General features: G+C 36.8%; 1 protein-coding gene across 8 annotated transcripts; it reads left to right on the top strand.

Moving 5' to 3' along the window:
* The first annotated feature begins 36 nt into the window (after window positions 1-36).
* Window positions 37-27,580, top strand: LOC108603742 (protein held out wings). 8 transcript variants are annotated; one of them, XR_001915321.1, is made up of 9 exons: window positions 37-221; window positions 909-1,457; window positions 15,493-15,626; window positions 19,330-19,446; window positions 20,659-20,799; window positions 21,091-21,187; window positions 21,447-21,800; window positions 23,943-24,603; window positions 27,233-27,318. XR_001915321.1 is itself a non-coding variant. In XM_017992802.1 (8 exons), exons 2-8 carry the CDS (start codon window positions 1,166-1,168, stop codon window positions 27,307-27,309), a joined length of 1,212 nt encoding a protein of 403 aa, XP_017848291.1. In that variant the 5' UTR covers window positions 37-221; window positions 909-1,165; the 3' UTR covers window positions 27,310-27,580. The 8 variants fall into 8 exon arrangements, 7 of the variants coding, with proteins under 7 accessions (XP_017848291.1, XP_017848287.1, XP_017848288.1 ...); XM_017992802.1 differs by lacking the exon at window positions 23,943-24,603 and having other exon boundaries at window positions 27,233-27,580; XM_017992798.1 differs by lacking the exon at window positions 27,233-27,318 and having other exon boundaries at window positions 23,943-24,920.
* The last annotated feature ends 413 nt before the right edge of the window (window positions 27,581-27,993 follow it).

Here is a 27,993-nt window from a genome sequence, read left to right on the forward strand (position 1 = left end):
GAAAGAGAGAATGAGCAATCAGAAAAGAGACGGAAGCCAATCGAGAACGACGTGATCTCGGCTAAAACGCGATCGCCTAATCAAAAGTAAAATAAACAGAAAAGGAATTTCGGTTGTAGTATTTAGGAATTTCGTTAAGATCCGCGCGTAGCCTTCGTTTCTTTTAAACCTACACAAAAAGGAATTCGACTTGTTAATAAATACGGTGTGCAAATTGAAATGTAAATGCAACTCTTATTAAACGAATTTTATGTGAAACGAAGCAATGGCAACAACCCCGAAGTAACGGCAACAACAAAGCAACAACAAGCAACAGCAACTGTGCATATTTGGTGCGAAATTTTCAACGTTTTTCCATGGAATATTGCCATTTTAAATTTTATTGAGACTTTGCAAGTGAAAATTTCAAGTTCTAAAGCTAATTTCGTGCGCACAAGAAATGTTATAAATTTGCATATTGAAATTAATTTCTATTTTGTTGTATTTCTCATAGAGGAGCAGCTTCACATAAAAAACGAGAGAGAGCAATTTTTTGATATTCTTTCCTCCATTCATCTCCGTTGTCGCTCTCGATTTACGCTCGCCAGCACATGCGCACACACGCTCAATATTAACTGTGTGTGTGTATGCATGTGTATTTGTGTATTTGTGTGTGTGAGGGCAAAACGTAGACGGCGACTGCGTCACTCTTCCTCTTGCCAGCCGATCGCAGTGCTGAGGAATTTTTTCAGTCTTTTATTTTCGATTTACTCTCGTTGTTGTGTGCCCCTCGTTGTTGTTTTTGTTGTTGCCGCTCGTCACTCAAACTTTTGGGTGGAGTTGCTTCGTCTGTCTCTGTTTTGTGACGAAACAAATGAGCGTAAAGTTTCGCCTACAATAAACAATTAATTCTGTGTCTGTTTTTGCAGTTGATCGAAGCGTGTTAAATAAAAAGTAAAACTAAAAGCATTAAAAAAATACTTTTGCTTAGCAATTGTGCAATACGAAAGTAGTACACAGCAAATAGCCGAAAGCCAACAAAGCGCAACATTAAAGAAAAAGCAAAAGAATCTCGGCAGTAAGAACAACAATAACAGAACTCATTGTGCAACAAAGTAAACAATTGTTAAAGCCTTAAACCAATACACACCACACACACACACAAATACACACATACATATATAAAATGAGTGTATGTGAGAATAAAACCGTTGTGCAACAGCAACTGCAACAACAAGCAGCCGCTGCCGTTGCGGCTGCTGCAGTGGCCGCTGTGGCGCAACAACAACAACAACAGCAGCAGCAGCAGCAACAGCCCCCGCAAGTGGTGGTGCCACAACCGCAACTTATGACGCCCCAACAACAACAACAGAGCACACAAAGCATTGCCGACTATTTGGCACAATTGCTCAAGGATCGCAAACAGTTGGCAGCATTTCCGAATGTTTTTACGCATATGGAGCGATTGCTAGATGAAGGTAAGTCCTGCTCAAAAATCAACGCACACGCAAATGCACATATATTATGTATGCATGCATGTGTGTGTGTGTTTGTGTATATTTTAAAGTTTGCTGCCGTCTGATCTTGGAGTTCATTCCACCTTGCTGAGCATAAGACCCAAAGTCAGTTTGTTATTTTTAGTTACTTCCTTTTTGTGCGTCACTTCGTCGCTCTATTGGACTCGCTCTGCGCTCTCGCATGCTCTCAGTTTATCTCTTTATTTGTATGCTGAGTGTGTGTGTGTGTATTTGTTGTGATTTGATTGTCTGCAACGGGCAATGCAACCGCATATTAAAGAAAGTGTAACATTTATGCAAAAGATACAATACATGTATACAATACATGTATGTATATGGAGGCAGAGCACTTGAGCCCGAAAAATCAACAGCAGCGCCCAAGGGACAGGGGCATGTGGCATGTGGGCGTGTGTTAACAGAACGCCGCATAAAGTCAAATGTAGCTAACGACTTGACTGGACTACCTGGACAAGCTCGCAGCTCATTTGGTTTCTCAATCACCAAACGATGTTTGTTTTTCTTGCTGTTGTTGTTGTTTTTGTTCTTGTTTGCTTAACATCTGTTGGCCATATGTACTATTTATATATACTATTTGTACTATTTGTATATGTATATAACGATGTGTCGCCTGGTAATGACAAAATTATGTTGCACACACAGACACAAATGCATACTTGTTGTTGTTGCTACGTTATATTGCAAACTAGTTTTTGTTTTTGGCTGACTACAAAATTATTTTGCTAAAGCATTTGACAATTTTTCGTAAAACTCGTTCGACTGGCTAAGAAAGAAAAAAATTGTCTACACAGCACTATTTTCGACTTAAGCGCAACAGTAAACAAACCACGCCCACAACACCCACACGCTGCTGCTGCTGCTGATAAGCGGCTCGGCCGGGTGCGACTGAGAGGATTTTGTGGGCAAACTATTTTTGAGCAGTGTATTTTTCTTTCTGTTGTCTGTTATTGCTTTTGCAACTTGGCACTTTGACTAACGGCATTCAACTTTTTAACTTGGTTAAGAAGTTTGGTTTTTTTTTTTTGTTTTTCGCTTTCCAGCAACTTTCTCTTTTCAATTGCCGTCAACGCTGTTTGGGTTTGCTTTCAGTTGAATTTTTTTCTAATAGCTTATGCGACTTAGTCCAAGTAGTTCTCAAGCAATTTAATTTTTACTTTTCGTATGTATTTTGTTTTTGCTTTTGGCATTTCTAGTGCATATACCAATTTGTTGCTTGCTTGCAACCTGTTAAGCAATTGTAAATATGTCTGCAATGTTATTTTGAATCTTTGCTTTGCTTTGTCTCTCTCTCTCTCTCTGCTCTTTCAATTATTTTTTTGCCGCTTGCTTTTATTGTCTTGATTCGTGCTCGTCGCTTTTTTGGCACTGCTGACATAAATTTCGTTGATCTTTATTTTGTTGCTGCTTTTTATGTTGGGGGGCTATAGTGAGTGAGTCATGTCTAAATTGAAGGTATATAGTAGCAAATCCAAATGGTAAGTTAGGAAAGCAAGAAAGAGAGTCTAGATACACATGTAGTTTTTGTTAGATACATGTGACACATGCCGCCGTAGCACGTTTCTAGTTTTATATATTTTTTTTTGTACATATTTTGTATCTTTTTGTTAAAGTATCTTGATGCATGCCGAGCAATTTGCACAGTTGAAGTGTGCCTAGACTGTGGAAAGACGACGTCAATAAAAGTCGCTGTATGTGTGTGTGTGTGTGTGTGCTCGGATTACGATGACACTGACGAAGCATAACTGCACGTATCTGTCAGATGCATATGGAATAACTTGAGTGTATCTTCCGCATGAGACGTCTAAAGCTTCTATCTGTAGCTCTCATAATTTTATCAACACCAGAGACTACAATGATTACCTGAGCAGACGCAGCGCGCGCCTACGCATTGATCGAAATCTCTGGCGCGCCGTGTGTATCTTATAGATACACACACAACTTGTGTGCTATGCACCAAAAAAAGAAAAATCAAATTACGATACAAACTACACCCGCTACGGGCACAAAAATGTTTACACACACACACATACACATAATATATATATAAATACGTGTGTGTATATATAGAGCTATATATACCCATGCTACATGCATGGACCAGAGACCTATATGTATATAGATACTCTCAGTTTGCTCGGCTCGGCCGTACGCTCGACATTTTCTTTCTAACATGAAAATTTTGAAATGTGTTTCATTTCGATCTAAATTTAGCTGTTTGGAAATGGTTTTTATTATTCATATACATACTATATATTCGATTTTTTTTTGCCGCAACCATTGGAATTTCTGCGCTTTTATATTTTTGTGAAAAATCTGTGCATTAACTTGACTTGTATGCAAATAAAGGCTGCAAACCAAACGCTGTCGCTGTCTGAGTTGCACTCAACAAAAATCAAAACCGATCGCTTCATTGATCGCTGAACAAACAAATTAAGTTTTAAATTAAAAAAAAAGAAACGAATAACAAAATGCGCAATGAGCGTTTTTGAATTTCAATTTGTTATTAGTCAGGGACTCACACACACGGACACACACACAGGCATAGAAACAATGCTTTGGGTTTTGGTCGTGCTCATAAATTTGTTGACAATTGTTATGCGGAACGCGTGGGCACAGCTGGCCAACCCCTCAAGCTGCCCTCGCACCCGCAGCATTGGATAGTGAGAGATTATATATCGTAATCAAGTGGGTAACAGTTAAGGCAAAAGCGGGTTGGGGTGGGTGGGGGGCTACACTCTATACGTTTCATTGCGTTGCCTCAAATTCAATTAAAATCTTTTGTCATGTCGACTCGGGTAAGACCATTGACTGTTTTGATTTGTAATTGCATTTGCAGTTTTCAAAAACAAAAAAGAAATGCAACGAAGCGTTTGCCGCCGTTGGCCAGAAGCTAACGATGCACTAATGCTCAAAACGAAAAAAAACAAAAGCAACAACAACAAGCTAGAGTCACATGATTTGCAATTGCATTTTGTTATGCTTCAATTTATTATATGCATGTGCTCAAAAGGGCATTGATCGACAATTGCTGATTATACTGCTGGGGCTGATTGTTGATCGTTTGCTGCTGATCGTTGACAGGCGAAAGCTTACTATGGTTATGCCTGATTGGCGCTGACTCTGTAGGAAAATGCTTAAATTTATTAACAAAATTGTGCGCCTAGAGGTTGTAGCCAATTGCAGTTTAAAAAGAGTGGGAAAAATAAAAGCATAACAAGTGAAAACGATCACAGTTAGAAATTAAGCAAAGATTTAGCAACGTTTGAGACTCACCTCAATAACGAATAAATAAAATGTCAAGTTTATTGTTAATTTATTTTATTTGCATGTCCAGTTACTTTTTAAATATATGTTTATGCAAAAGCCTTGCAACTCAATTACCAAACTTATTTGTTTTGTTTATTTAGTTCTCTTAGCTTTAAGCTGCGGCGACGGCGAACAAAACTTCATAGTAAATGCGCTCAGCTTAACTTGATATCTTTTAGCTGAAACTGAAATGAAAAATGAATCAGCAGCGACCATATGGCAATCCCAAATATACACATCATCATACAACCCGATATACTATATACACATGTATATGTATATATTGCAGCCTTCAATTAGCGTTTTCAAGTGCCGAACACACGTTTACCCCTACCCGCCCCTAAGCACAAGAAGCAAACTCTTAAAATTAGATTACGTCATTTCGCTTGCATGACATTTGATACACACACACACACATGCAAACAAAGAGCCTGCAACAATTTAAATAGCAACAAAATGAACAAAATACTTTTGAGAAAATGCGCGTAATTAAAATATTTCTCACATGGCAGGAACATTTGCTTGGCACGCGACAGTCGGCAGCGGGGCAATGGCGCTGCCACGCCCACTTGTGGCAGCCATGTGTTGTTGTGGCTGTGGCTGGCATTAGACAATTGCTTTAATATGCCAGCAGACAGCAGCGCGCATAAATTGAACAATTTGATAACAAAGCACACACACGATACGCGGATACTTGAGAGGCAATAAATTGGCTTTGAAGTTGTCTGCCATATGGTTGGTTGGCTCGACTTTAACTTTAACTTCAACTTTAAATTCGCTTTTTGAACTATATATGGTCAGTCAGTCAGTCAGTCAGACGGATGGCACTTAAAAGAGCGCACAGCGCGCCACTGCAACTGAATCAATGAATTGTGCAACATTGTTCATATAGATGTATATGTATATGTATATGTATGGCTAATCAATTGAATTTTTCAATTGGCTTTTAAAGGCCTCAGCGGCAAGGAGAGCGAGAGAGAGAGAGAGAGAGAGAGAGAGAGAGAGAGAGAGCGAAATATTGAAAGCCTAAAAGGCTTGTGTGTGAAATGCGGGTCCACACACACACACACACACACACACACCCTTAATAGCTGCAGCTGTAATTTATCAAATATATATAAATCTAAATCTATTACAAAATCAGCTGCGTGTAAATAAATTAATGTTACATTGCATTTTGCTAAGGCTGACAAACAACAAAATGCTAAAGTTATGCAGATAAAATTGTTTTTAAATATTTATTTATTATATGCTATGCTATATCAAATCTATATACGAACTAAAGCACGAAACTTGTAGTAAATGTTACAAAAAGTTAAATCAAATCAAATGCAGTTAAAATTGGTATTGAATATTTATTTGCAGCAGTTTTATTTTTCAAATTTGTTGAGATCTACAAAAAGTTTTTAATTTTTAAAATTTTTAGTAAATGTTACAAAACAATCAAATCGAATGCAGTTAAAATTGATTTTGAAATTATATTTGAAGCAGTTTTATTTTTAAAATTGTTGAAATCTACTCACTTTTCTTTGAATTAATTTAATAAGCTTGTAGCATTTAAATATATTACATAGAATTCAAGCTACAAGCAGAAATAAATAATAAATGTTATACAAACATAATTAACATATGAAGTCGAAGCTAGAATTATAAATAAATAAAGTTCTACAAATGCTAAATGCAATTAAGCTTTAAATTGAGCAAGCAAAGATTAAATATCTAATCTTTTATAACATTATCATTACCTTTGCATATACTGTGTGCATATATATTTTTGTATCTACCTGTGGAGCTCTTTAGGCCACTGTTTGCTGTACGTGTGTGTAGCTTTGCATCTTTTTTGGCTGCCACGAAAACAAGCTGCAACAACGCAACGTATTTACTTGTGCTGCATGAATGAATCGTTGGCGTCGCTGTCTTTGTCACGTTGACTTCTTGTCTGTGAGTCTGTGTGTGTGTGTGTGTGCGTGTGTGTGTTAACTTTTTTTGTGGGTCGCCAGCCGTTTTTATTTAGCGCTATTTTTGCACAAGTGACTTAAATAAATTTACGCATTTTAATGCCATTTAAATGTTTTGATTAAAAGTTGTAAGTATTGTTAAAAAATTGGCAATAAACATGCGCCCAAGCTGCTCAAATTGTGGCATTTGCCATCAGCTGTTGCATGCTACGCGTCGTCTCTGTGACTTGTTGACTTTGCTTATGACACATTTTTTTCAACGCGAGACATAAAAGACACAAAATATTGCATGTCGTGTTTGGCTTTATACAACTGCGTAATTGGGTTAAACGTTGAGATTTTTAAGGCGCCTCACATGTTGTGTGGGTGTGTGTGGGTGGCAGTGGCAAGAATGCAAATTGTAAGCTATATTTGCTACAAACAAATGTCAGGCAATATTGTTGCTTTGATGTAGGCGTGCAAACAGTTCTCAAAATTAAATTCAAATGCAATGCACAATGACATGCCAACAATTTCCGTTTCACTTTTAGCCCACACTGTATAGCGTAGTTTTAGTTTTTTTCAAGGACATGCGCTGGGCTTATCAGCAAGTGCACTTGCATTTTCGACAGAAGTGTGATGAAAAAAAAAAAAGAGTCATATTAATCAAAAGACAGTCGACGTGGGTTTTTCATCCAGTTTTCCCACACACAGAAATATTTCATGTATTTTGTCAGACGCGCCAGCGAACAAGACAAAGTAACCTAAAGAGACAGCGATATGTGTGTGTGTGTGTGTGTGTGTGTGTGTGTTGCCGAAAGGGGCTACAAGTAAGATGTGAGCTCTGTGCCGCCTTTAACAACTAAAAATAAACCAAATACGTGGGCGCTAAAAAGGTGTTAAGAACTAGTTGCACAAGCTACAAAAAAAAAAAAAAAACGAAAGCAAAGACACACTAATAAATTGCTATATAATATAGTAAGACGATTGAGTTTAGTTAGCGCACAAGCACAAATTGCTTGCTTAGCATAATATAAATTTCAAATATACCCAATTGTCGACAGCAGACAATAGGGTATTGGAACAATAAGAGGAAAGGTGACATGCGCTCTTGGCTTTTGTTTCAAAACGTGTTGTTGGACACTTGAATTTTTGGTCAAGCATATTATGTTATATATGCATATGTATAATTACACACATACACACATGTACAAGTGGCCTTATACATAAGCACATAAATAAATAAGTTAAGTATGTGAGTGTCGCTGTCTGTAGTTATTTCGGTCTTGGCGTAGCCCAAGATAGCGCAGTGACAATATAACTGCTGGTAGGTTAGCTAGGTAGGTGGACAAGTGGTAGGCAGACGCGTACGCTTGTAATAATTTATAGCAATGGCAACTCAAGCTGTGTTTATGCATTGTCTTTGGTTTGCTTTGCTTCTTTTTGTGTGTCACGTTGCGTATGCGCGATAAACAGCATTAATTATACGCAAAGTAAAAGGCAGCACGCTCAAGTGACAGCCGCAGCAGCAGCAGCAGCAGCAACTTTTGTAGTTATGGCCCATTTAAAACGCCCACAGCCTATCGCTATCTCTCTATTTATTTGTGTGTGGCATTGAATTTTGAGTTTTGTGCGTTTACTTATTAAATTAATGACGCTGACCAAATATAAACAACAAGCTGCCTTTATAGCTAATTACAGCCAAGACAAATACAATATGAAAACATGACAGTAACTTGTCATTTCAACAAATGGTAAATACAACTTTCACTCGTAACTCAAGTTAACTTTTGTTGTCAACAACAACAAACAGGCTCGATGCATTGCATTTTTAGTTTAGCCAGCCCAAAATATTTCATTTCATCATATCAATTTGTAAACAAAATAGCATAATTCGTTTTATTTATAATTCGTTGTCTACTTTGATGAAAGGCAGCAGCTTGTAGCACATTTTTCAGCCTTAAATGTTTACAAACAAGTTGCGCAAATTTTTGTACATTTTTGAATTATGTATTTTGTTAAAAAGTATGCGCAAAATATGCGTACATAAGTTTGAGAAAATCTATTCAAGCTGAAGAAGCTGCAAACAGACAGAAAGAGAGAGAGAGAGAGGAGAGGTCATGAACCCAAACTGCGGTTTGGATTTCTTTGCTTGTTGATTTGTATTTTGTTTTTGTTCTCAGCCAGGGCCTGCACACAATGCGCCGTATTTTCTGTTTACGTGCCACACACACACACGCACATACATATACATGTGCGTATGGCAGGGGTTCCGGAAAAGTCATTCGGCTACTCCAGAAATAAACAAGCAAAGAGAGATGCCAACGTGGCAACGACTGACGGCAAAGTTTTTTATTTTTCTCATTTTTGGCTTTGCTTAAAATAGTTGCTCAATAAAAAAAAGCAGCAACAACAACAACAACAGCAGCATATAGACATAGATTTTATACGACTGTTAACACTTTGTATAGAACAGGAGGAGGATGTAAACGTGTTGATTGAGCCATTCAGCAAAGCATTGAGTGCGACCTATGTATCTTTCTTTAATGCGCCTAAGCATGTGCGACATGTGCGTTAAATTTAAAAGACCAGTAGCTTTTGCAAGTTCAAGCATAAACTCGCTTGATTAGCATAAATTATATAAATAAAACATTTTTATAGCTCTTTTTAAATTGAGTTACAAGTTTGAAAGTTACTGTCGCATTATGTGTTTGTTTATCTGCTGCACAATAAATACACAAGTAATTTGTATACACAATTCTATAATCTTATCTATCGCATGGCGCGTCCTACCTGTCGTCGTTTCAGGTAAGTTTACCCAACCAAACTCGCTTATCAGCGAGATAGCAAAATAAAAACTCAAATACAAAATGCCGACGGTGTGCGGCAAAAGGTTCTAAATAACCTGATTGGCTGAGTACACTATACATATATGACTATATGCTATACTATATGCTGTTAATTTGTAATTGGTTTAGACAGCCAATGGGTTGGGGGTGGTGGCAGCGGCGGCGTAGGCAGCGGAGTGTGCGCTCATCGATATTGTCTGGCGTTAAGTTTTATGAGCGGACGGGGGCTATAAAATAAGCACGGTTAATTACTTCATAAAAATGGGCGCGCATTGAATAACCGACTACTGTATACAATTCACTAACAGCAGAGATACATTGACCAATTGACTGAATGACGTACTGCCCGCCTGATTGTTTGTCTGTCTGTCTGTCGCTTGGGTCAGCCTTAAGCTAAAAATTTATGCACTGTACTTGTCACCGCCGTCGCATTCGATTTATGTATTTGTTATAAAAGGTACAAGCCCTACGCCCACGCTCGCTTCATTGCTCATATTGTGTGTGTGTGTGTGTGTGTGTGTGTGATTCTTAATTAATATTGCTATATTGACAAATATTGCCGCGGGTCGGACTCGGGTGTGGGGTGTGGCTTCCTGCAGTGCGCGCTTAGCCTTTTATCTTTGTTGATATTTTTGTTTTTGCTTTTCTGCAGTCATTAGGAGCAGTTTACCTGTACCTGTTAACGGGGTTTCACTACTGCCAACAGTTTCCACACGCAGTTCAGGGGTTTTTTACGTTTTACGTGGCGGTATTTTAGTTGAAAATTGCGCACATGGGAACTGTTTTGATTTGTGGCCAATTTTTAGCTTTGCCTCAATGCCTTGCGCCACTTTGCCCACAGTCACAACAACAACAACAACAACTGAACTGAACTGAGCTCTTAACATTTGCAATGATTTTTGGCAATGACAAGTTGCAAGCAAAAAAAAAAAAAAAAGTAGAAAACAATTTTTTTTTTGATTTCTTTTGGAAAAATTGGCTTACAATTGACAAACTTGTTTGAAATTTTTGCAAACATGTTTCGTTTTGTTGATTTGTTGTAATTCGCTTGGCAGCATTTCATTTATTTATTTTTTCTTAATAATAGTTTAGCTGTTTATCTGCTGAGTGTGTGCATGAGTAATTTACTTTTAATAGAAATGTACCTTAGTACATTGCGTCACTTTTTTAGCAGCGCGTTATTCACATTTATTTGCTTTTTTACTTAAGTTGAATTTTGGGATGCTCAGAGCGCCAAAAGAGTTGACTAATGTTTGTATTTGCTGCAGGGCAAATGGCAATAAAATATTAAAAGGTATTAATTTCATTATTGAGAATATTAACAGTGGTTGGTTTTCTGTTCATTTGAACTACTTTGCAATGAACTGGAATCACTTCACTTGCATTGAATTTGAAACTACAACTGACTTTAAGCTGCTTTGTTTTCAGACAGTAAATAGATGTGCTCAAATTTCGGTATTACAAAAATAAGTAGCATTAACTGTTAAATGTTCGGCATTGCCTTTGACACTAATAATGGCGATGCTGGCGACTTGTTGGCGAGGCACGCAACATAGCCCACGCCTTCGCTCAAAGCTAGCTTAATGTCAGGTTGCAAGGTTGCCGCACACACACACACACACACGCTCATTATAGTACAGTTATTTGTTTTCATTATGTGCGTGTGAAAAATAGACGAAATGTTTTTCAAACTGTTGTTGGAGTTGCTTTTATTTTAAGTTAAACTTTCGTTGTTGTTGCTCTACGTTGACAGGTGTGTGCGTGTGCATAATGTTGTTGTTTTTTGAATTTGGCACACTTGTTGACAAGGCAGCAGCAGCAGCAGCTTTCCATTTCGGCTATTGTTAAAACTGAAAGTTCACGCCGCGCTGGCTAAACATTTCACTTCCTTTCCAACACCCTTAAGACAACGACGCGAACGCGGCTTAACTTGGTTTATTGTTGCATCAAAAGCATTCTGCCGTGTCCGAGCTACACATTCACTTTGTGTGGTCGCTCCCCATGTGAAAACGCATGCGTTTTACTTTGCTGAAAGAAAAGTTGCCACAAAGCTGACATTAAGTAAGCTCCATAGCGCATATATATTCTAATTAGCTGCTGCCCTAATGCGCTTCAATTTAATCACTGCTAAATAAAGCCGCTTAAATCGTACTCTAGAGTCTTTGCATTAGCGCATTAAAATGTGTAATTATATAATTAGCGACAGTAAGAAATCAAATGCGGCTTACAAATGCAAAAGCGCCCAGAGCAAACTGAAATTAGTCACTATATATATATTTCGATTTAATCATTGTGTAAGGTGTCTTGTTTAATTTGCTTAAATTTAATTTAAATTGTATACGCGATTTTCGTGTCGCTTGTTAAGCAATTTATAGCTTATTATTATTGCAATTAAAATCGCTCTGCATTGCAAGTTATAAAAAATATATAAAATGTTCATTTTTTAAGGCTATAGAAAAAATGATTAATTGCTGCACAGCTAAAAATATAAATCTCGCTTCAACAAATGCAACATTTTGAAACTCAAGCGCACATATTACTTGTTATTTGTTTAACAAAATAATTTATACACATTTATTATTTTGCTGCTGCTGCTGCCGCTGCTGTTGTTGTTGTTCACAAATTGTCGAATGTGTTTATAGAATGGATTTTCCATTATGTGGATGAGACCACACAGCTGGCCCCGACTTTTTGCTTGTGTGCATAGTATAATTTGAAAAACTGACTGACTTTGTTTTCGTTATTTCTAGTGAACAACGCACTGTGCATTGTATATTCAGTTATGAAACTTGTGTTTGCCTACAAAATAAATGTGCAATGCAAGTTGAAACTTGCACTTAAATTTAAAAAATGTAAATGAAAGCGGTGCGCGTTATAAATATGACAGCAGCTAAGACAAAGCGGCTAATAAATAAATAACATTACTGCAAAATAAATGCAAATTTGACTTCAAGGTCAGTCCCCACATTTTATGTGTGGAGTTCATATGCCCAATTCGTATAAATGGCTTGCCATACACTTTGATGTGTGTCTGTGTGTATTTGCAGTTGCTTTATGACCGCGGGCTGAGGCTTTGACGCATTTGTCATTGCCAGCGCCGCCTGTGACAATTTGTTTAAGCTTCGACAGCAAGGCTGACAACACCCACCCACACCACACCACACAACACGCTCGTAGCCCAAAGAGTGCGAGTCATCTAATTCGTGGCATGAATGGTTTTGCATTCATAAATTAGCTGCCAGGCTAAACAACTTGGAAGCGAGTGCACGACAAAAATATTGCGTCTCGCACTTGAGCTGAGCTTTGGCCAAAATCGTGAGCGTATGCAAATTACCAATAATCAATCAGCTGAGCTGCTCTTTCTTAGCCTGGTCTGGCATAGCCATAATATTTGTTAGCTTGTCTGCGTTTGCAATTAAAATGCGTCACTTTAACTTCTAGTTTAAGCTCTTAAACAAGAAAGCAGCAAAAAACTGTCTGTCTGCTTAATTAATTGAATTTTATGTTTCGGCGCAGAGCCAGCCACGTCCAAAAAATAAACAAATTATAAACTGGAAAATGTATATCAGTCTAATTTGCGTTAAAAATTCGCAAATAGCAGCAGCGCTTCACTTCGCAGCATTTGCATAAAGCAAAGAAAAAATTGCATATATTTTAATTTGCTTTTGACACAGCGGCGCGCGAAAGAAAAATAATAATGCTTAATAAATGTTTCGTCCGTCCGAGAATAAAAAGGCGGCCAAAGAACTCATTTAGCTGCGTGAAATGTGAAGAGAGTGAAAGAAATATTGAATGCAGCATGGAAAATGTTGCCGAAGCGCGACAAAAATAAATAAAAATGTGCAGAGCAATGAAATTGAATTTTATTTCAAACGCCAGCAGCAGCAATGTTGAATGTTTAATAGATGTTGCTACAAGCGAATTAAGGGCAAATTTCAATGGACATATGTACACACAGCTCTAGAGCTCTTTGGCCTTATGTGTCGAATAATCAAATCAACAGCGTACTAGATCTTTTGGTTGCTCGCGAGAGCGGCAATCATGACAGCTGTCAATATTAATCGGTCAAATGCCACAACGTGACTGGGCGATGATCAACGGCGGATTAGATGAATAAGCCGCACCAAATTTGTACAAAATTGCAATTTTGCATATGACGCAGCGACGCAGCCAGCGCCGCTGCATGCAGCTTGAGGCTGTAATCATTGCATTAGTCATTGGAATTGATAGCACAGCATTTAGTTTGAATTATAATAATTAAGTTAGCGCATATGCGCAGGCGGCTTCATTAATAACTTGTCTTTGTTGTTGTAGCTGTAGCTGTAGCTGTAGCTGTAGCTTATCTATTAATTTGCATGCTATGTAGATTATATCGGCTGACTTGGAGCAGCTATAATTAAGCCAACTGCTTGGCGCGTTGGCAACTAAGTGACCATTTAAGGGCATTGACTGAGTTGGCGTACAGTTTGTTGTTTTGGTCGAGCAACTTGACTGCCAATCTAATAATTATCAATGAAAGATCTTTTTTCAGCTTGAAATTCATTAACAAGTTTTCGCTTTGGCATGTGCTTAAAAGGCAAACGCGTTTGCCGCCTTGTCTAGAATGCAAGTCAAGTTTAAGTCATAATTTACATGCGGAGCTGTCTATAACTCTAACTTGGTCAGTATGCAGAATAGGCAAATAGACAAACTTCTAGAAGTGCTGCCTTATATGGCGCTTAAAGCTTTTTGCTTGTGTGTGTGTGTGTGGGCTTTGCCTTTTGTATACATTTTATTGGCAGCACCTACGCGTTCAGTTTTGAGCTTCAAGCGCTTCAACTTGTCTCAGAGTCAACGAGCTATGTGTAGCCTGCAGTTCTTAGCTATTTGCCAAATTTCATTTTGAACATGAGTGAAATTGTGAAATGCCTCATAAAATTTTGAACATTTCCTTTTTGTTTTTGCCCCACCACACAAAAATAGCAGCGTGCCATAATTTGATGGACGGGCTGTACTTTATGGACGCGTCGCCCTACTGGGCGCTGTTTCGCTTAACCGCATGAGTGCCACATTTTGCAACATTTAAATTTAGACTACACTGTGCTGTGTTTATTTTGTTTCTTGGCCTAAGTGCCTAATGCTGTTGCACTTTATGCGCCAATAAATTGACAAATTTTATGCATAGAGTTGCTTGGCTTGATTTCTTATATAAGTTTATTTATTATATAGCTTAACTCTTTGTTTTAAAAGGCGCAATGCAATTGAATTTAATATTGTTTGCCATAGCAAGTATTGGCGATTAATAAGTTTTGGCGCTGCCAGCTCATGCATCAAATTGATGTCATAGTCTCTGCGTTGCTTATACGACTGGCACGCCCACAGCTATTAGCATAACTTATTGTTATAGATGCACGTACGCTGCTGCAGTTGGCTGACAAATTGTAAGCCAAAATATTGATCATATCAATTCTAGCGACGCTGTCAACTGTCGCACAATCGCATCGCTTCGCAGTTGGGGGTTAACAGCAGCTCCCAGCTGGGGTGTGAATTATGGGGCGTATGCGCAACCTGGCAACCCAACGTCTCGTTTCAGTTACGCTCAGTTTATAGTCATGCCATAATTTGTTTATATATAAACCAAATGATTTCATTAGAGACAGACGCGAATGCTGCTTGCTTTGCCTCTAATAAATTAGCAGCATTAATGTAAAGTAAACATTCACACGCCATTATTATTGGCATATGCTGGCTGCACATTTGTAGCCATTAATATTAAATTGTTTGTAATTTAATACGCGCACTTAACTAAATGACAAATTGGCGCAACAAATGGCGACACTTTGCAGCAATTAAATTGCATAATATACAAAATTGACAAATTCTCTCTCATTTTTATATAATTTACAGAAATTGCACGCGTACGCGCTTCACTGTTCCAAATCAATGGCGTTAAGAAGGAGCCACTCACACTGCCAGAGCCCGAGGGCGCGATGGTTACACTCAATGAAAAGGTTTATGTGCCAGTGCGTGAGCATCCAGATGTAAGTATCTATATAGTTATAGTTGCGTATTTTGGGTGGGATGATCTAATTTATGAATCGAAGCACATTTGTAGCGTTTCCGCTAATTAGAATTGACAGCAGCGCCTGCTGTGCTGCTTGACGCTGCTCAATGGGCCTCAATGAGCAACTGGTACAAGCGGAAATCGCTTTAAGGTGCGCCCTCTAACAGCCACCACAGCCATGAGACGTTGCCTGTTATTGCTGCCGCTGCTGCTGCCGCTGCAACAAATGAGCGTTTGGGGCTTCAAAAACTAATGAAATTCATTCGTGTGTTAAGTTGTCCAAGACACTTGGGCCTTGCCTTAAACAGTCGCCAAATGCAAAATGCGTAGCAGCAGTCGCTTACTTTGCATATGTATGCGTGTCTCTCTCTGTGTGTGTGTGTGTGACGAAAAATCAGTGAAGCGTTTTAGGAAGTCGCTTGACAGCAATTGGGTGTAGGCGTTGCCTTTGTTTAGAATTTGATTTAATTTTATGCAATTTCAAAAGCTGCTCAGCTTTGAGTGCTGCTGTGGCTTATTTATAGCTGACAGCTACGAAAATATAATTATATAAGAAAATTGCAACAAATATTTATTTAAAGTTTTTGCAACTTTTTCGTTGCTAATTAGCAATGCACGTAAACCAAACCAGTAGAACAAGCCTGAAGTGCCGATTTGCCTTTAAGCCTTTGCACCCAACCAAACGAGCTGCAGCACATTTGTGTCAATCAGCCTAATTAACTTTAATTAATTACTGCTGTAGCTCTGCAGCTCTAGTTGGAACATAAACTTTGTTTTTTGTGTCAAAACGTTTCAATGTTTTTGCTGCTGCTGCTGCTTCGAGTGGAGAGATGGTCATAAATTAAATAATGAACATAACTCGCATATGCTGCGCTGAGTGGTTTTTGCTTTCTAAATTGGAAATTGGCACAGCAACAATTTGAAATTTACGATTGGCAGCAGGGCATAGGTCTATATATATTTTTACTACATTTTTTGTTGTTGTTATGTTTTTTTGATGTGTGCTTCAGGTGTGCGCTATATCTATTTATATTATGATCTGTCTTAGCTGTAGCTGATTTTTCTATTTCGTTGCTCTGCCGTTTTTTTTTTGCGCGGGCGTGTGTTGACCACACAATGTGGCGATAAATCATTTCATTTAATTGCAATATTTCTAGCTCGATAGCGAATACAAAATATTTGACATTTTCTTGAGTTGAGTACAAGAAAATGCAACAAGTTTGCTCTGAATGCGTCATTTAGTCGCTTACTCAATTTCAAGGCAAGCAACGAGCTGCTTAAAAATTAATTGCAGTAAATAATTTATAGCGTATTCAACAAAGCAAATAATGATTTGTCAGTCGCTTGACAACTGCTGCCAACAGCAGCAACAACAGCAACAGGCCATGTAAATATAGACAACAATTTGTCAGCGCAGCTATGGAGAGCATGTTAGAGCTGCATCCATGCCACATGCTACATGCCACACACAGCACATGTCTGGCTCGTTTACAAGCCAAAATGTATTTCTCTAATTTCGCATTCGCACAATTCGCTGGCAGTTGCTCTGACTATTATTGATGTATCCAAAACATAAATACAACTTAATTAAAGTCGAGCAAAAAAGCAACAAACATTAAAAGCGTTTACAATTAATTACGTCTCGGGCAGCTATTAAAGCGCATAGTTGTCAACTGACCAAGTGTACGCTCTCGCTCTCTCTCTGTCAACGCATTGCTCATACGCCCCATGGCGCGCGCACACACACACAGCTGTGACAGTTGACCCACTGCGCGAGTCAGCGCGCGATTTATAAAAATTATGTTTGACATTTTTTTGTTGTTTCTAAAATATGCGCTATTAACATATTTGAATTTTTTACTGCGCTAATTACTTTTTCTGTCTTTTGTCCATCAATGTTGTCCTCGCTGCCTTGTCAGCTAACAACATTTGTGGCTATTGCTCACATTTGTCTAAAACACTAAAGTGGCAATTAATATGAACTGAACTGCTGTTGATTTGCTCATGAACATAAAATGCTAATCACTTGCAACTTAAATCCACATTTCAGTGCTTCGTAACTCAAATTGTTAAGCATAGTAAATCATTTGGCAAATTTGTAAAAACAAGTGCCAAAGTTTGATTTATATTTTCCGTACACAACAGTGAGGTGTCGCTATTTTCTATTCATGTGTGTGTGTGTGTGTGTGTGTGTGTGCATTTTAATCTATTTGATCTGCGCCGACTGCTGCTTAGTTTTGCATTTTTCCATTTAACGCCGTCGGCTAATATGAAAAGATGTTTTGCTAGCTCAAAAACTATTTGCACCAATGCCATATTAGAGCGAGAGAGCAGACTAACTAAAGCATAACTTTAACATTGCTCATTGTACTTAGTCGACGCTACAATTTTCGTATATAAATAATATTTGTTGAGTTTGTAGCTTTGTTTTTCCTTTTATAACTGGCGCTACTGTTCGTTCTGTTTCGTCTGTTGGCTTATCAATTATTTGTGTGTTGGTTTTATTGAAAATTCGTTGTACGTACTTACAGTCGCTGTTTGTTTGTATGCGTACACTTGTGATTTTTCTGAGTGCGTTCTTATCGATGCTTACAATCTGCTGTAATATAAAGCAGCGCTCCCAACCCCAACCCCAACCCCAACCCCCGAACTCATCTCAGCAAAGTATAAGTTTGTATTTAATTTTCAACATTTGCCGCTACCGTATATATAGCTATAGCCTTGCCCGTTGTCTTATGTCTGTTTACAGTACATTTTTGCTCAAGTGCTGCATGCAAACAAAAAAAAAACAACAACAGCTTTAAACTGAAGTAAACAATATTGTTGCTGCCGCTGCTGTTCGCAGGCACGCGCAGCACTTGAGCCACATAATTGCCTCACACACACAGCTGCAGCTCTTTATGCCTTTTATTGATTTTCAATAATTCGTTAGGCCATTGAATATAAAAAAACATAAGCAGCCAGTTTATGTGCCACTGTTAAATATTTGGGCGCGCAGCTAAAGATTTCATTTAATAATAAATTACAATTGCCACTAGCCACTGCAATTTCAATTGATTTGATCTCTCTCTCGCTATATGCAACATTTATCGATGAGCGCATAGATCGCGTCATCGTTTATATGAACAACAATTTAAATCCAAAGCGCGCTTTGCTGCTTTGGGTGGGTGGTCAGCTTTGCCTTTGGGGCGCTCCAGTTTATATAACTCAGCGCAAATTGTTTTGATATGTAGCTCGACTTTGGCGCTCTAATAAATCTACAATTTTATCGTCAAATTCACAGAGCTGCTGCTTGCAGGCAAAGCAAAAGCAAAAACAACAACGACATATGATAATTGGCAACCTCATCAATTACTTGGCACACAGCTGCTGCTTGGTCGGTCAGTCAGCCAGCCATAGTCTAAGAGCTTTCCATCAGTCGTACAGACTGTGACCTGTTGTCAGGCACTTTAATCTTTAAGTTTTATTACCCAGATTGGTTTATCGTGTTGCTTGGGGGCAAGCATTACGCTTATTGTTGTTGCTGCAGCCAACAATTTTGACTTTGAAAGAATGTACAGTCATTAATGTGTTTTAAATTTTATAATAAGTCTGTGCTACATATTAAGTATACGTATATATATATTTTTATTGCTAATTATAACATTTGTATCTCATTTCCTGTGATTTTTCATTTCCAGTTCAACTTCGTTGGTCGCATTTTGGGTCCACGCGGCATGACTGCCAAGCAATTAGAGCAAGAGACGGGCTGTAAGATAATGGTGCGCGGCAAGGGTTCGATGCGCGACAAGAAGAAGGTGAGTAACAGTAAAAAAAAAAAACATCCTTTTAAATATTTGTGCAAATTCCAATTGCTGCAAAGCCGCAGCCAGCAGCAGCAGCAGCAGCAGCACTCACTGCATATTTGGTTGGCATGCCAAATTGAAATCTCTGTGTGTGCACTGCTGAAAATTTAATTTATAGCTATTGCATTAAAAGCATATTTCGTATGCATGTGTGTGTGTGTAATTGCATAAAATGGCGATTGACAGCTGATTTCCGTGCGAAAATACAAAAAACTAGCAGCAAATGCCAAAATAAATTGCTAGCAAGTGTTTGCTGTTTGCGTTTATTTTTTTTATATTTTATGTGTGCATTATGTTGTGATACATCTGTGCGCAAATCTTGTCAGTTTAATGCGCTTGATGATTTAATTTCCTTTGGCAAACGAAAACAATGTGAGCTGAGCTGAGCGTGTGTGTGTGTGTGTGACGATTAAATGTATTTTCGTAATACACTTAAATGTGCCACATGTCAGCCAACAAGTAGACACATAAAAATGCTCGTCTTTATAGCGTTGCAATATTTTGATAATTTAGTAGCGGCTAACACCCACACACACACACACACACGGACACACAGTCGCAGTCGCAGTCACAGGTTGTGGCCACAGCCAAATGCTGACTCAGGCGCAATGAAAATGTAGAAAATAAAATATATATATTAGTCACACACACACACACACACACACACAGGCTGCTGCTTTACCTTTGTTGTCTTTGCTTTGCTTTCTGCCTGCTTGACAGTTCTTAATTTGACGTCTGATGTGGAATTAGCCAGTCAGTTGAGCTGAGCAGGCTATGGCGCGTCACTAGCCTGGACACTTTTAACTTCAAAAGCATTTGAAATCAAGTCCGCACTGACAGCGCTTAATTGATTAAACATTTAGCATAATTGTGTTTAGTTATAAATAAACGAGCATTCTTTTGTTTGTGGGTCAAAAGTTAATGAGTGGAACAACGCCCACAACAGAGAGGCAGAGGCAGAGGCAGCGACAGCGGCTAGTGCCTAATAAATATTTCACTGCAGCCAGCCAAAGATTTAGTTTGCCAAAAGTAATGTAAACAATTTTCGAATAAATTTGAAATGCTTGCAGCATGACGCCAACAATTAAATTACTTAACGCCCAAAATTATTGTTGTCGCTATTTTTTTTTTAATTGTCTGCCATTTTAATATTTTCTTACACAGGAGGATTCCAATCGCGGCAAGCCCAACTGGGAGCACTTGTCGGATGAGCTGCATGTCTTGATCACTGTTGAGGACACTGAGAATCGTGCCAAGGTTAAGCTGGCTCAGGCTGTTGCCGAAGTGCAGAAGCTGCTAGTGCCGGTAAGTTATACGCTGCGTATGCGCAATATACATATATGCAAGCAAAGTTACTTCCTATCAATTAATACGAATATTAAAACTTTTAATGTGTGCCCAAATGCTATCTCTCTCTATATAATATATATAAAACTGAACAATACCACGACAAATTGTTAACCAAAAATATTAATATTGATTTTATTTTTTCTTCTAATACCGCTTTAATGTATTTTGTTTAATACATTGACACACACACACACACACACCCAATCACACACACACACACATCGTCGATTCTGCGTGTACTAACAGCAAGCCGAAGGCGAAGACGAGCTTAAGAAACGTCAACTGATGGAACTTGCCATTATTAACGGCACTTATAGAGACACAACAGCCAAATCAGTCGCAGGTACGTCGATACGAAAGTCACACTACTCATAATTTAATTAATTAAAAAAAAAGAGCGAGTGAGATTTTGTCTAATCCAAACAGAGCTAATACCCAAAAGTAACCCCAAGTAAACTGAAAAGGCAGCGCCGCGCGCAAGCGAACGCGAACGCAAAACCAAAACCGATTCTAAAACGAATAACCAATAATGATATATTGATTATTGTCTTTCCATTGAATTTACATGAATTTGTTTCTATTGTATATTGGTTACCGAACAGCCTTCTCATGCGTTGGTTCACCTTCTGCTTCTGTTCTGTATCCCGCAGTGTGCGAAGAGGACTGGCGCCGCCTGGTTGCTGCTTCAGACAATCGCCTGCTAACGCCGACACTCTCCGGCCTGGCCACACAGATACGCACACCCGCCAACGGCCCACTGGGCGCACCATTGATACTTAATCCACGCATGACAGTGCCCACCACAGCGGCCAGCATATTGTCCGCCCAGGCACAGCCGACCGCTGCCTTCGATCAGACCGCACATGGCATGATCTTCGCCCCATATGGCGACTATGCCAACTACGCGGCGCTGGCAGCTGGCAATCCATTGCTGACGGAGTATGCAGATCATAGCGGTGGGTTGTTTGCTAGATAAACTTATAAACATTAATACACACACACACACACACACACACAAGATCTATATGAATATATAACATCATTTTATGATTTTTTGATTAGCTTCAACACATTACATCACTTAATTCTATCATCTCTATATAGTTATAAAATTAGTGTAGGCAGTTTATGAGGCGAGCCTACAATTTGTTTAGTTTCTTTTAACTGTTAACGTGCCAAACTGCGAGCAATAATAACCACTACACTACCACACACACACACACAATATAACTTATACACATATCAAGTATACGCCCAGTTTTATGTTTTGCAGTTTTCTTTGCATTTAACAATTATTTTTCTCATGCTTACTAACTTGCTAAGCAGTGCCATAAAAATTAAAACCTAATACACAATTATTTGTTTTTGTTTGCTGCACTTTAACCTGCGCTTAAAATATTCAGCATGTTGATTTTACATCATTTATTTTTACATTGAAAATAAAACTATCTTATCTTACATATATTTGTTACAAATATATAAATATTTACAGTTGGTCGATATATGCATGCTGGCTCCGTCTTTTGAACCTTTCCTTTTATCAATTTTGTTTAAAACTTTTGTTTGTGTGTGCACAAAAAGAATTTATTGAAATCCATTTTTATTGTTAGTTTTAGTAGTTGCAGTGCACAAAACAACAAAACAAAACAAAACAAAGCAAAAAACAACAAAAACAGCAAACGTTTTTTTTTTAAACAATTAAGAATGTAATTTAAGTGACATACATATACATAAAAAATATATTTATTTAGCAACAAGAATGCGTTAAGAACAAAAAAAACGGCACAACAAAAACACAAACAGTAAATACTCAAGATACAACAAAAAATAAAATATAGCAAACTGCAGCAAAGTTAAACATATGTTAAAATTATTATTGCTCGCCATGGTTTTTTATATTTTCAACTTTTTTTGCTGTCGTATAAGTGATTTTTAGCTGCTTGAGCGCACAAAGTTTAGCACTTTTCATTTGAAAGCAATAAACTGTTTATTTCTTTTTCGTTTTTTGTTTATTTGAATATTTGTTTTTGACAATATGAGTATGATTCTAGTTGACAACAACAATAAGCGAATTTGTTACAATTGTTGTTGTTGGTGAAACAATGAGTATTCTACTTACAATATATGTATATGTTGCTGAGTTATAGTTTACATATTAGATATTTGCTAAGCTCGTTTTCGTTTATTTTATATTTTAATATGTGTGTGTGCATAAAAATGTAATTTTTATGTTTTCGGTGTTAGGGTCTTACTTCTATTTTAGCTTTTAGTTCTATAGTAGCCATTAGGTAACAGTATTTATGCACAAATGTACCTAATGACGAAAAGTTCAATTTCAAGTTTCAACACGTTTGAGGAAAACTGATGAATAACCGTTTGATTTTTTTCCAGCTAGTGCCATTCTACTGAGCAATTTTAATAACAGCAGTCTTATGTTTTTCTTGTTTAACTAAGCATTTTTATTAAAATATATATACTTATTTATATATAGAGAGAGCCTTGAATCGCATTGGTGCTTACAATATATATCTAGACATATAAGTTAGATTCAGGCCGCCGTCCGATGATTGCACAACTAGTCACAACAAATATTTGACAGCTGTTTGGAATACTTAGCAACACTTCTTATATACTAAAGCTAAAGCTATCAATTATTTTTAGGCCAGCAGCAGCAGCAGCAGCAGCTTAAGCAGCTTGAGCATCACTTATATGGCAGTGACAATCAAAACTTACATAGAACAAAGCAAACAAAACATATATACGACTCATTCCAAAGAACCACAACTTAAATGTAAAATCAAATTTGTTTATTAGAAGTGATAACAGTGACCGCGCGCGTATCAACAAAGCAAAACAAACAAACGAAACAAACAGCAACTTGAACAAAAGCAGCAGCAACAACATTTGTGTATTGTTTTAAACAAAAGCAAAGAGCAGAAGCATCAATATACATGCATACTTAGTTATATATTATATTAAGATTAGACACTATATATACGCATATATATATATCTGTTGTCTTTACATCAAATGCAATCAATTATTATATATTTTATTCTATGCACATCTATCTACATATATCGTATCGTATATTTTAGTAGGCGCCCTTAAGCAGACACGTCGTTTGGCAGCTAACAGAGAACACCCATATCAACGTGCGACGGTCGGAGTGCCAGCCAAGCCGGCGGGTTTCATTGAAATACAGTAAACAAGAAACGAAAGTAAACAAATGCGCAAAATATTAACCACAGGAATTTCGTTTCAAGTGCGAAACAAAAAACTTACACACTCTACACACAATTTACATTAATCTATTATATATTTAATATAATACGTTAGTCAAAAGTCTCCACACATTTTGTTTTGTTTGTTGCCTAAAAACAAATATTTATTACTTTTTTTCTTCGAATGCCTAAACAATCTGCTGCTGCAGTCATAATTATGTGAATTATAATCATTAGCCCGCCATTATGTTCAAATTATGGGTTTAAACTCAATTTCTTTTTTTATAGTACAATTAGAACAAAATTTGAAATCGCTGCAAATTTGTTGTATTTTATTTCGCCAAAACTGTTTTGATTTTTTTTTTTTTTAACTTTTGTGTGTGTTTACAATGAAACTCGGCCCCGGTTCAGTTGGCCAGGCCGCTCCACAACTCCGTAACGCCCGTAACTCAGTTAACTCAGTCCAAATGAATAAACAAGCAAAGAATCAGAAACATATATAAATGAAAAACGATATGAATCAAGCACCTCACAGGTTAGTTGTGTTTCTACTGATATATAATTTACGTTTTATTTGTTTTCTGACCAACAAACAAACTGTAGCTGGCATGTCCCCACTCCCCAACAGTTTGGGCCATGCCAGCTGCAATTTATATGCGAGTTACCAAAAAGAAAAAAGAACAGAACATAAAAAGCAACAACAACACATGCAAAGTATACAGTGCAATATATATCCAATTCAAGATGCTATAAGCTGTTTAATTTATAAAATGAAATAGATAAATATTATTTTGAAATTCGTTAAGAACATTTATTATTTTTGGTTTTTCTTTGTTTCGACGTTGACTTGTGCCTTTGATGTTTTATAAAAACAATGCAAAAATTATTACAAAAAAAATATATATATTTAAGCATAAGAAATTCGTATGTACATTTTATGGATTCTTGAAAACAAAACGCAATTTAGTACATTTTGTATTACTCTTTCTTAAGCCATACGATTATTATTATTATTATAATTATTATCTATACATTATGAATTTTATATATGTGTATTTAGCTGTAAGGCCCTTGTTAGTTGATAATGGTTAACCTTGTATATCAAATTTTAAATGTATGTTGCAATTGAACCGAAAGTGTACCAGAATAAAGATCAATGATTTTTGTTGAAGTGAAATGCAAAACACACAGCAAACGAAAACCAACAAAACCAACAAACAAAAGCATACCAAAGTCTTCTGATTTCGAAAAAACACTATATAGACGACATATCTGTGTGTGAGTTGAATGCACTGCATTCATTCACTCTCTCTATCTCTCTCACTCTCTCTTTGAAAACTCTAACGCTTTCTGAACTTAACCTCAAAATGTCCTCTCGCCATACACATAACTCATTGATCACTAAAGTAAAAAATAAAAAAAAAGAGAAAAAAAAACATATACAGCTACTAAAAGAAAAGAATACAAAGAACACTTAACTTTTGTTTGCAACTCTAGTTCTAAGTACTTAACTTTAATATTAAGCACACACACACACACACCAACACACACACACGCATACACGTACATAAACGCACTTGTAGACAGCCTGAGGACTGATGAAATGCCAATACTACTACCAACACCTTCACCAAAAAACCAACCAAATACATAAGTAATAAACTCTTGGGGTCGTATACTCAATGCTTAAAGCCTGTCACACCACCTACCATTAAAACATATAATCAACTCAACTCAAACTATATATATTGCAATGTCTCGCGCGTCAACAAACTGTACCAAGTCCCATCTACTACCATTAATATACTTAAAATTGTATTTAACCACGAACTATCTTATACTCTAAGCTGACAACAACAACAACAACAAACGGTTATGGTATTTCAGTAATACTACACATATGTTATGTATGTTTAATATCTATCTATTTCTCTCTAGTTAACTAAGAAGCAATACTTGTGTACTCTCTCGTTATTGTAACGTTTAAACAAATCGAAAAATTGCATTTGCATTTGCTTACAAACTCCCGTATAAAAACTTAACATGCACATACTACAATTCACTTGAAAAACAATTTACTAAATTTATATCTAATGCCATGCCAAAGAATGTCTAATAATAGTAAAAAAAAGAAAGAAAGTGCGATCAAAATGAATTAATTAATTTTTGTGTTATGCAAAAGCAAACCCATGTGTATAAAAAACATCCTGATTACAAATATATATTATATGTATATAACGCTTTAACTTGGCAATTTTTCAAAAAACAAATTCGACTAAAAATTTGACAATCAAAATGCATTTGCAATTTTTTTTGATACATTTTTTCTCTAATATTTAAACTTAGCATTTACAACATATGTATAAAAACCATAAACAAAACAACAACAACAATTTAAATATGATATGATATGATGATATGTAATATTATTGCTAATTTTAACTAACCAAAGGCCAAGTTAACTAAACAAAGAAAATACAAATGAATTAAAAACAAACAAACAACAACAATAAAACTACTCGTAGTAAATAAAAAAAACAAACTGATATATAAATAGTGCAAATTCTATACATTTACTTGTCAATTAATTAATGCGCTAGCTTCCCCAATGCGAATATATGCATAACCTATAAATGTTGCATTATTAACTTGAATCTTAAATTAAAAGGTTAATCGCATACAGAAATGTCAACTTTTAAGCCAAAGTTCACACAAGAAACAAAACATAAAATAAAATTCAATATACTCTCTGTTAGATCAAATCATTTGCACTATGAAAATTTTGTGTACTTATCTATGTATGTGTTTGTCCTTTTTCTAACTTTTAATGTTGCTTTCTGCAAGGTACATGAAAATTAATTAATTAGTTTTTTTGTATATAGCTGGAAACAAACAAAGTTACTAAAAGTCTGTGAGCTTTAGTTGCATGTAGCTTTGGTAACTTTTTACGCTCAAGATACCCATATTAAAACATTAAAAGCTCGTCAGAGCTTAAAACAAAAAACTAATTGCTAACCATTAAACTCAATTTCCGTTTCTTTAACTCTCTTTTTTTATTTACATGCTAACCCCAAACAAAACTTAATACCGGTTTACACCACTAAATGCATTTTAAATACACCCACCCACATTCTAAAAACACAAACAATCATGCGCTTGGATAGATGAGCTCCAAACTGAGAGATTCAACAGCCTGTTAAGCCGTCATCAGCAATTCGAAACTGCACGTGAAGGACACTGAATGGATATGACTGCTAATTGCAACATCTGAACAACAGCAACAATATTCTCACTACTAATGCACAACATACTCACACACACACACGCACACACACACAGTTAGCTCGTTGACTGCCTCAGCATTGGACTCAGCGTAGGACTCAAAGGATGCTTGGAAGGAAAATATCAAATGTATTGAATTTTGTGGCCATTTCTGTTACGTTTTGCAACAAAACAAAAGCAAACAAACAACAACAAATCAACTACAATATAAATAATAAAACAAACATAATGTCTAGTTAATAACAAATTTCTATTAAGTAGTCTATATACAAAATGAAAGCAAGCTATAAGTTCAACGAACAAAATTTACTTAAATGCAGCGCGCATATTTTTTATAGGCATATGCAATGTACGCATATGCACAGCCATTAGTTAAATATGCGTGCAACAACAACAAACAACAACAAACAGCAACAAAAAGAATATAGAATCAATCAAAAAAATTATCATTTTACGGAATCTCATTAAGAAACTCTACACTGTTATTTTTCTCTAATGCGAAGAAGAATATTATTTTTTGTAGTTCTTAAGTTCAAACTGAATGCACACACACGCGTGCGTAAACAATTATGATCATATCATTTATGCAACAATAAATTGTTGCTTACTCTGCTAATGTTTAAGCCTAAAAGAAAACAGTGTT

This window comes from Drosophila busckii, chromosome 3R (genome assembly GCF_011750605.1).
Source record: "Drosophila busckii strain San Diego stock center, stock number 13000-0081.31 chromosome 3R, ASM1175060v1, whole genome shotgun sequence".
NCBI lineage: Eukaryota > Metazoa > Arthropoda > Insecta > Diptera > Drosophilidae > Drosophila > Drosophila busckii.

What these genes read in the sequence shown, in the direction of transcription:
- LOC108603742 (XM_017992798.1), top strand. Translation starts at nt 1,166, where the DNA reads ATGAGTGTATGTGAGAATAAAACCGTTGTGCAACAGCAACTGCAACAA. An exon ending in GGAGCGATTGCTAGATGAAG is followed by an intron (nt 1,458 to 15,492) that starts GTAAGTCCTGCT and finishes TATAATTTACAG; the next exon opens with AAATTGCACGCGTACGCGCT. An exon ending in CGATGCGCGACAAGAAGAAG is followed by an intron (nt 19,447 to 20,658) that starts GTGAGTAACAGT and finishes TTTCTTACACAG; the next exon opens with GAGGATTCCAATCGCGGCAA.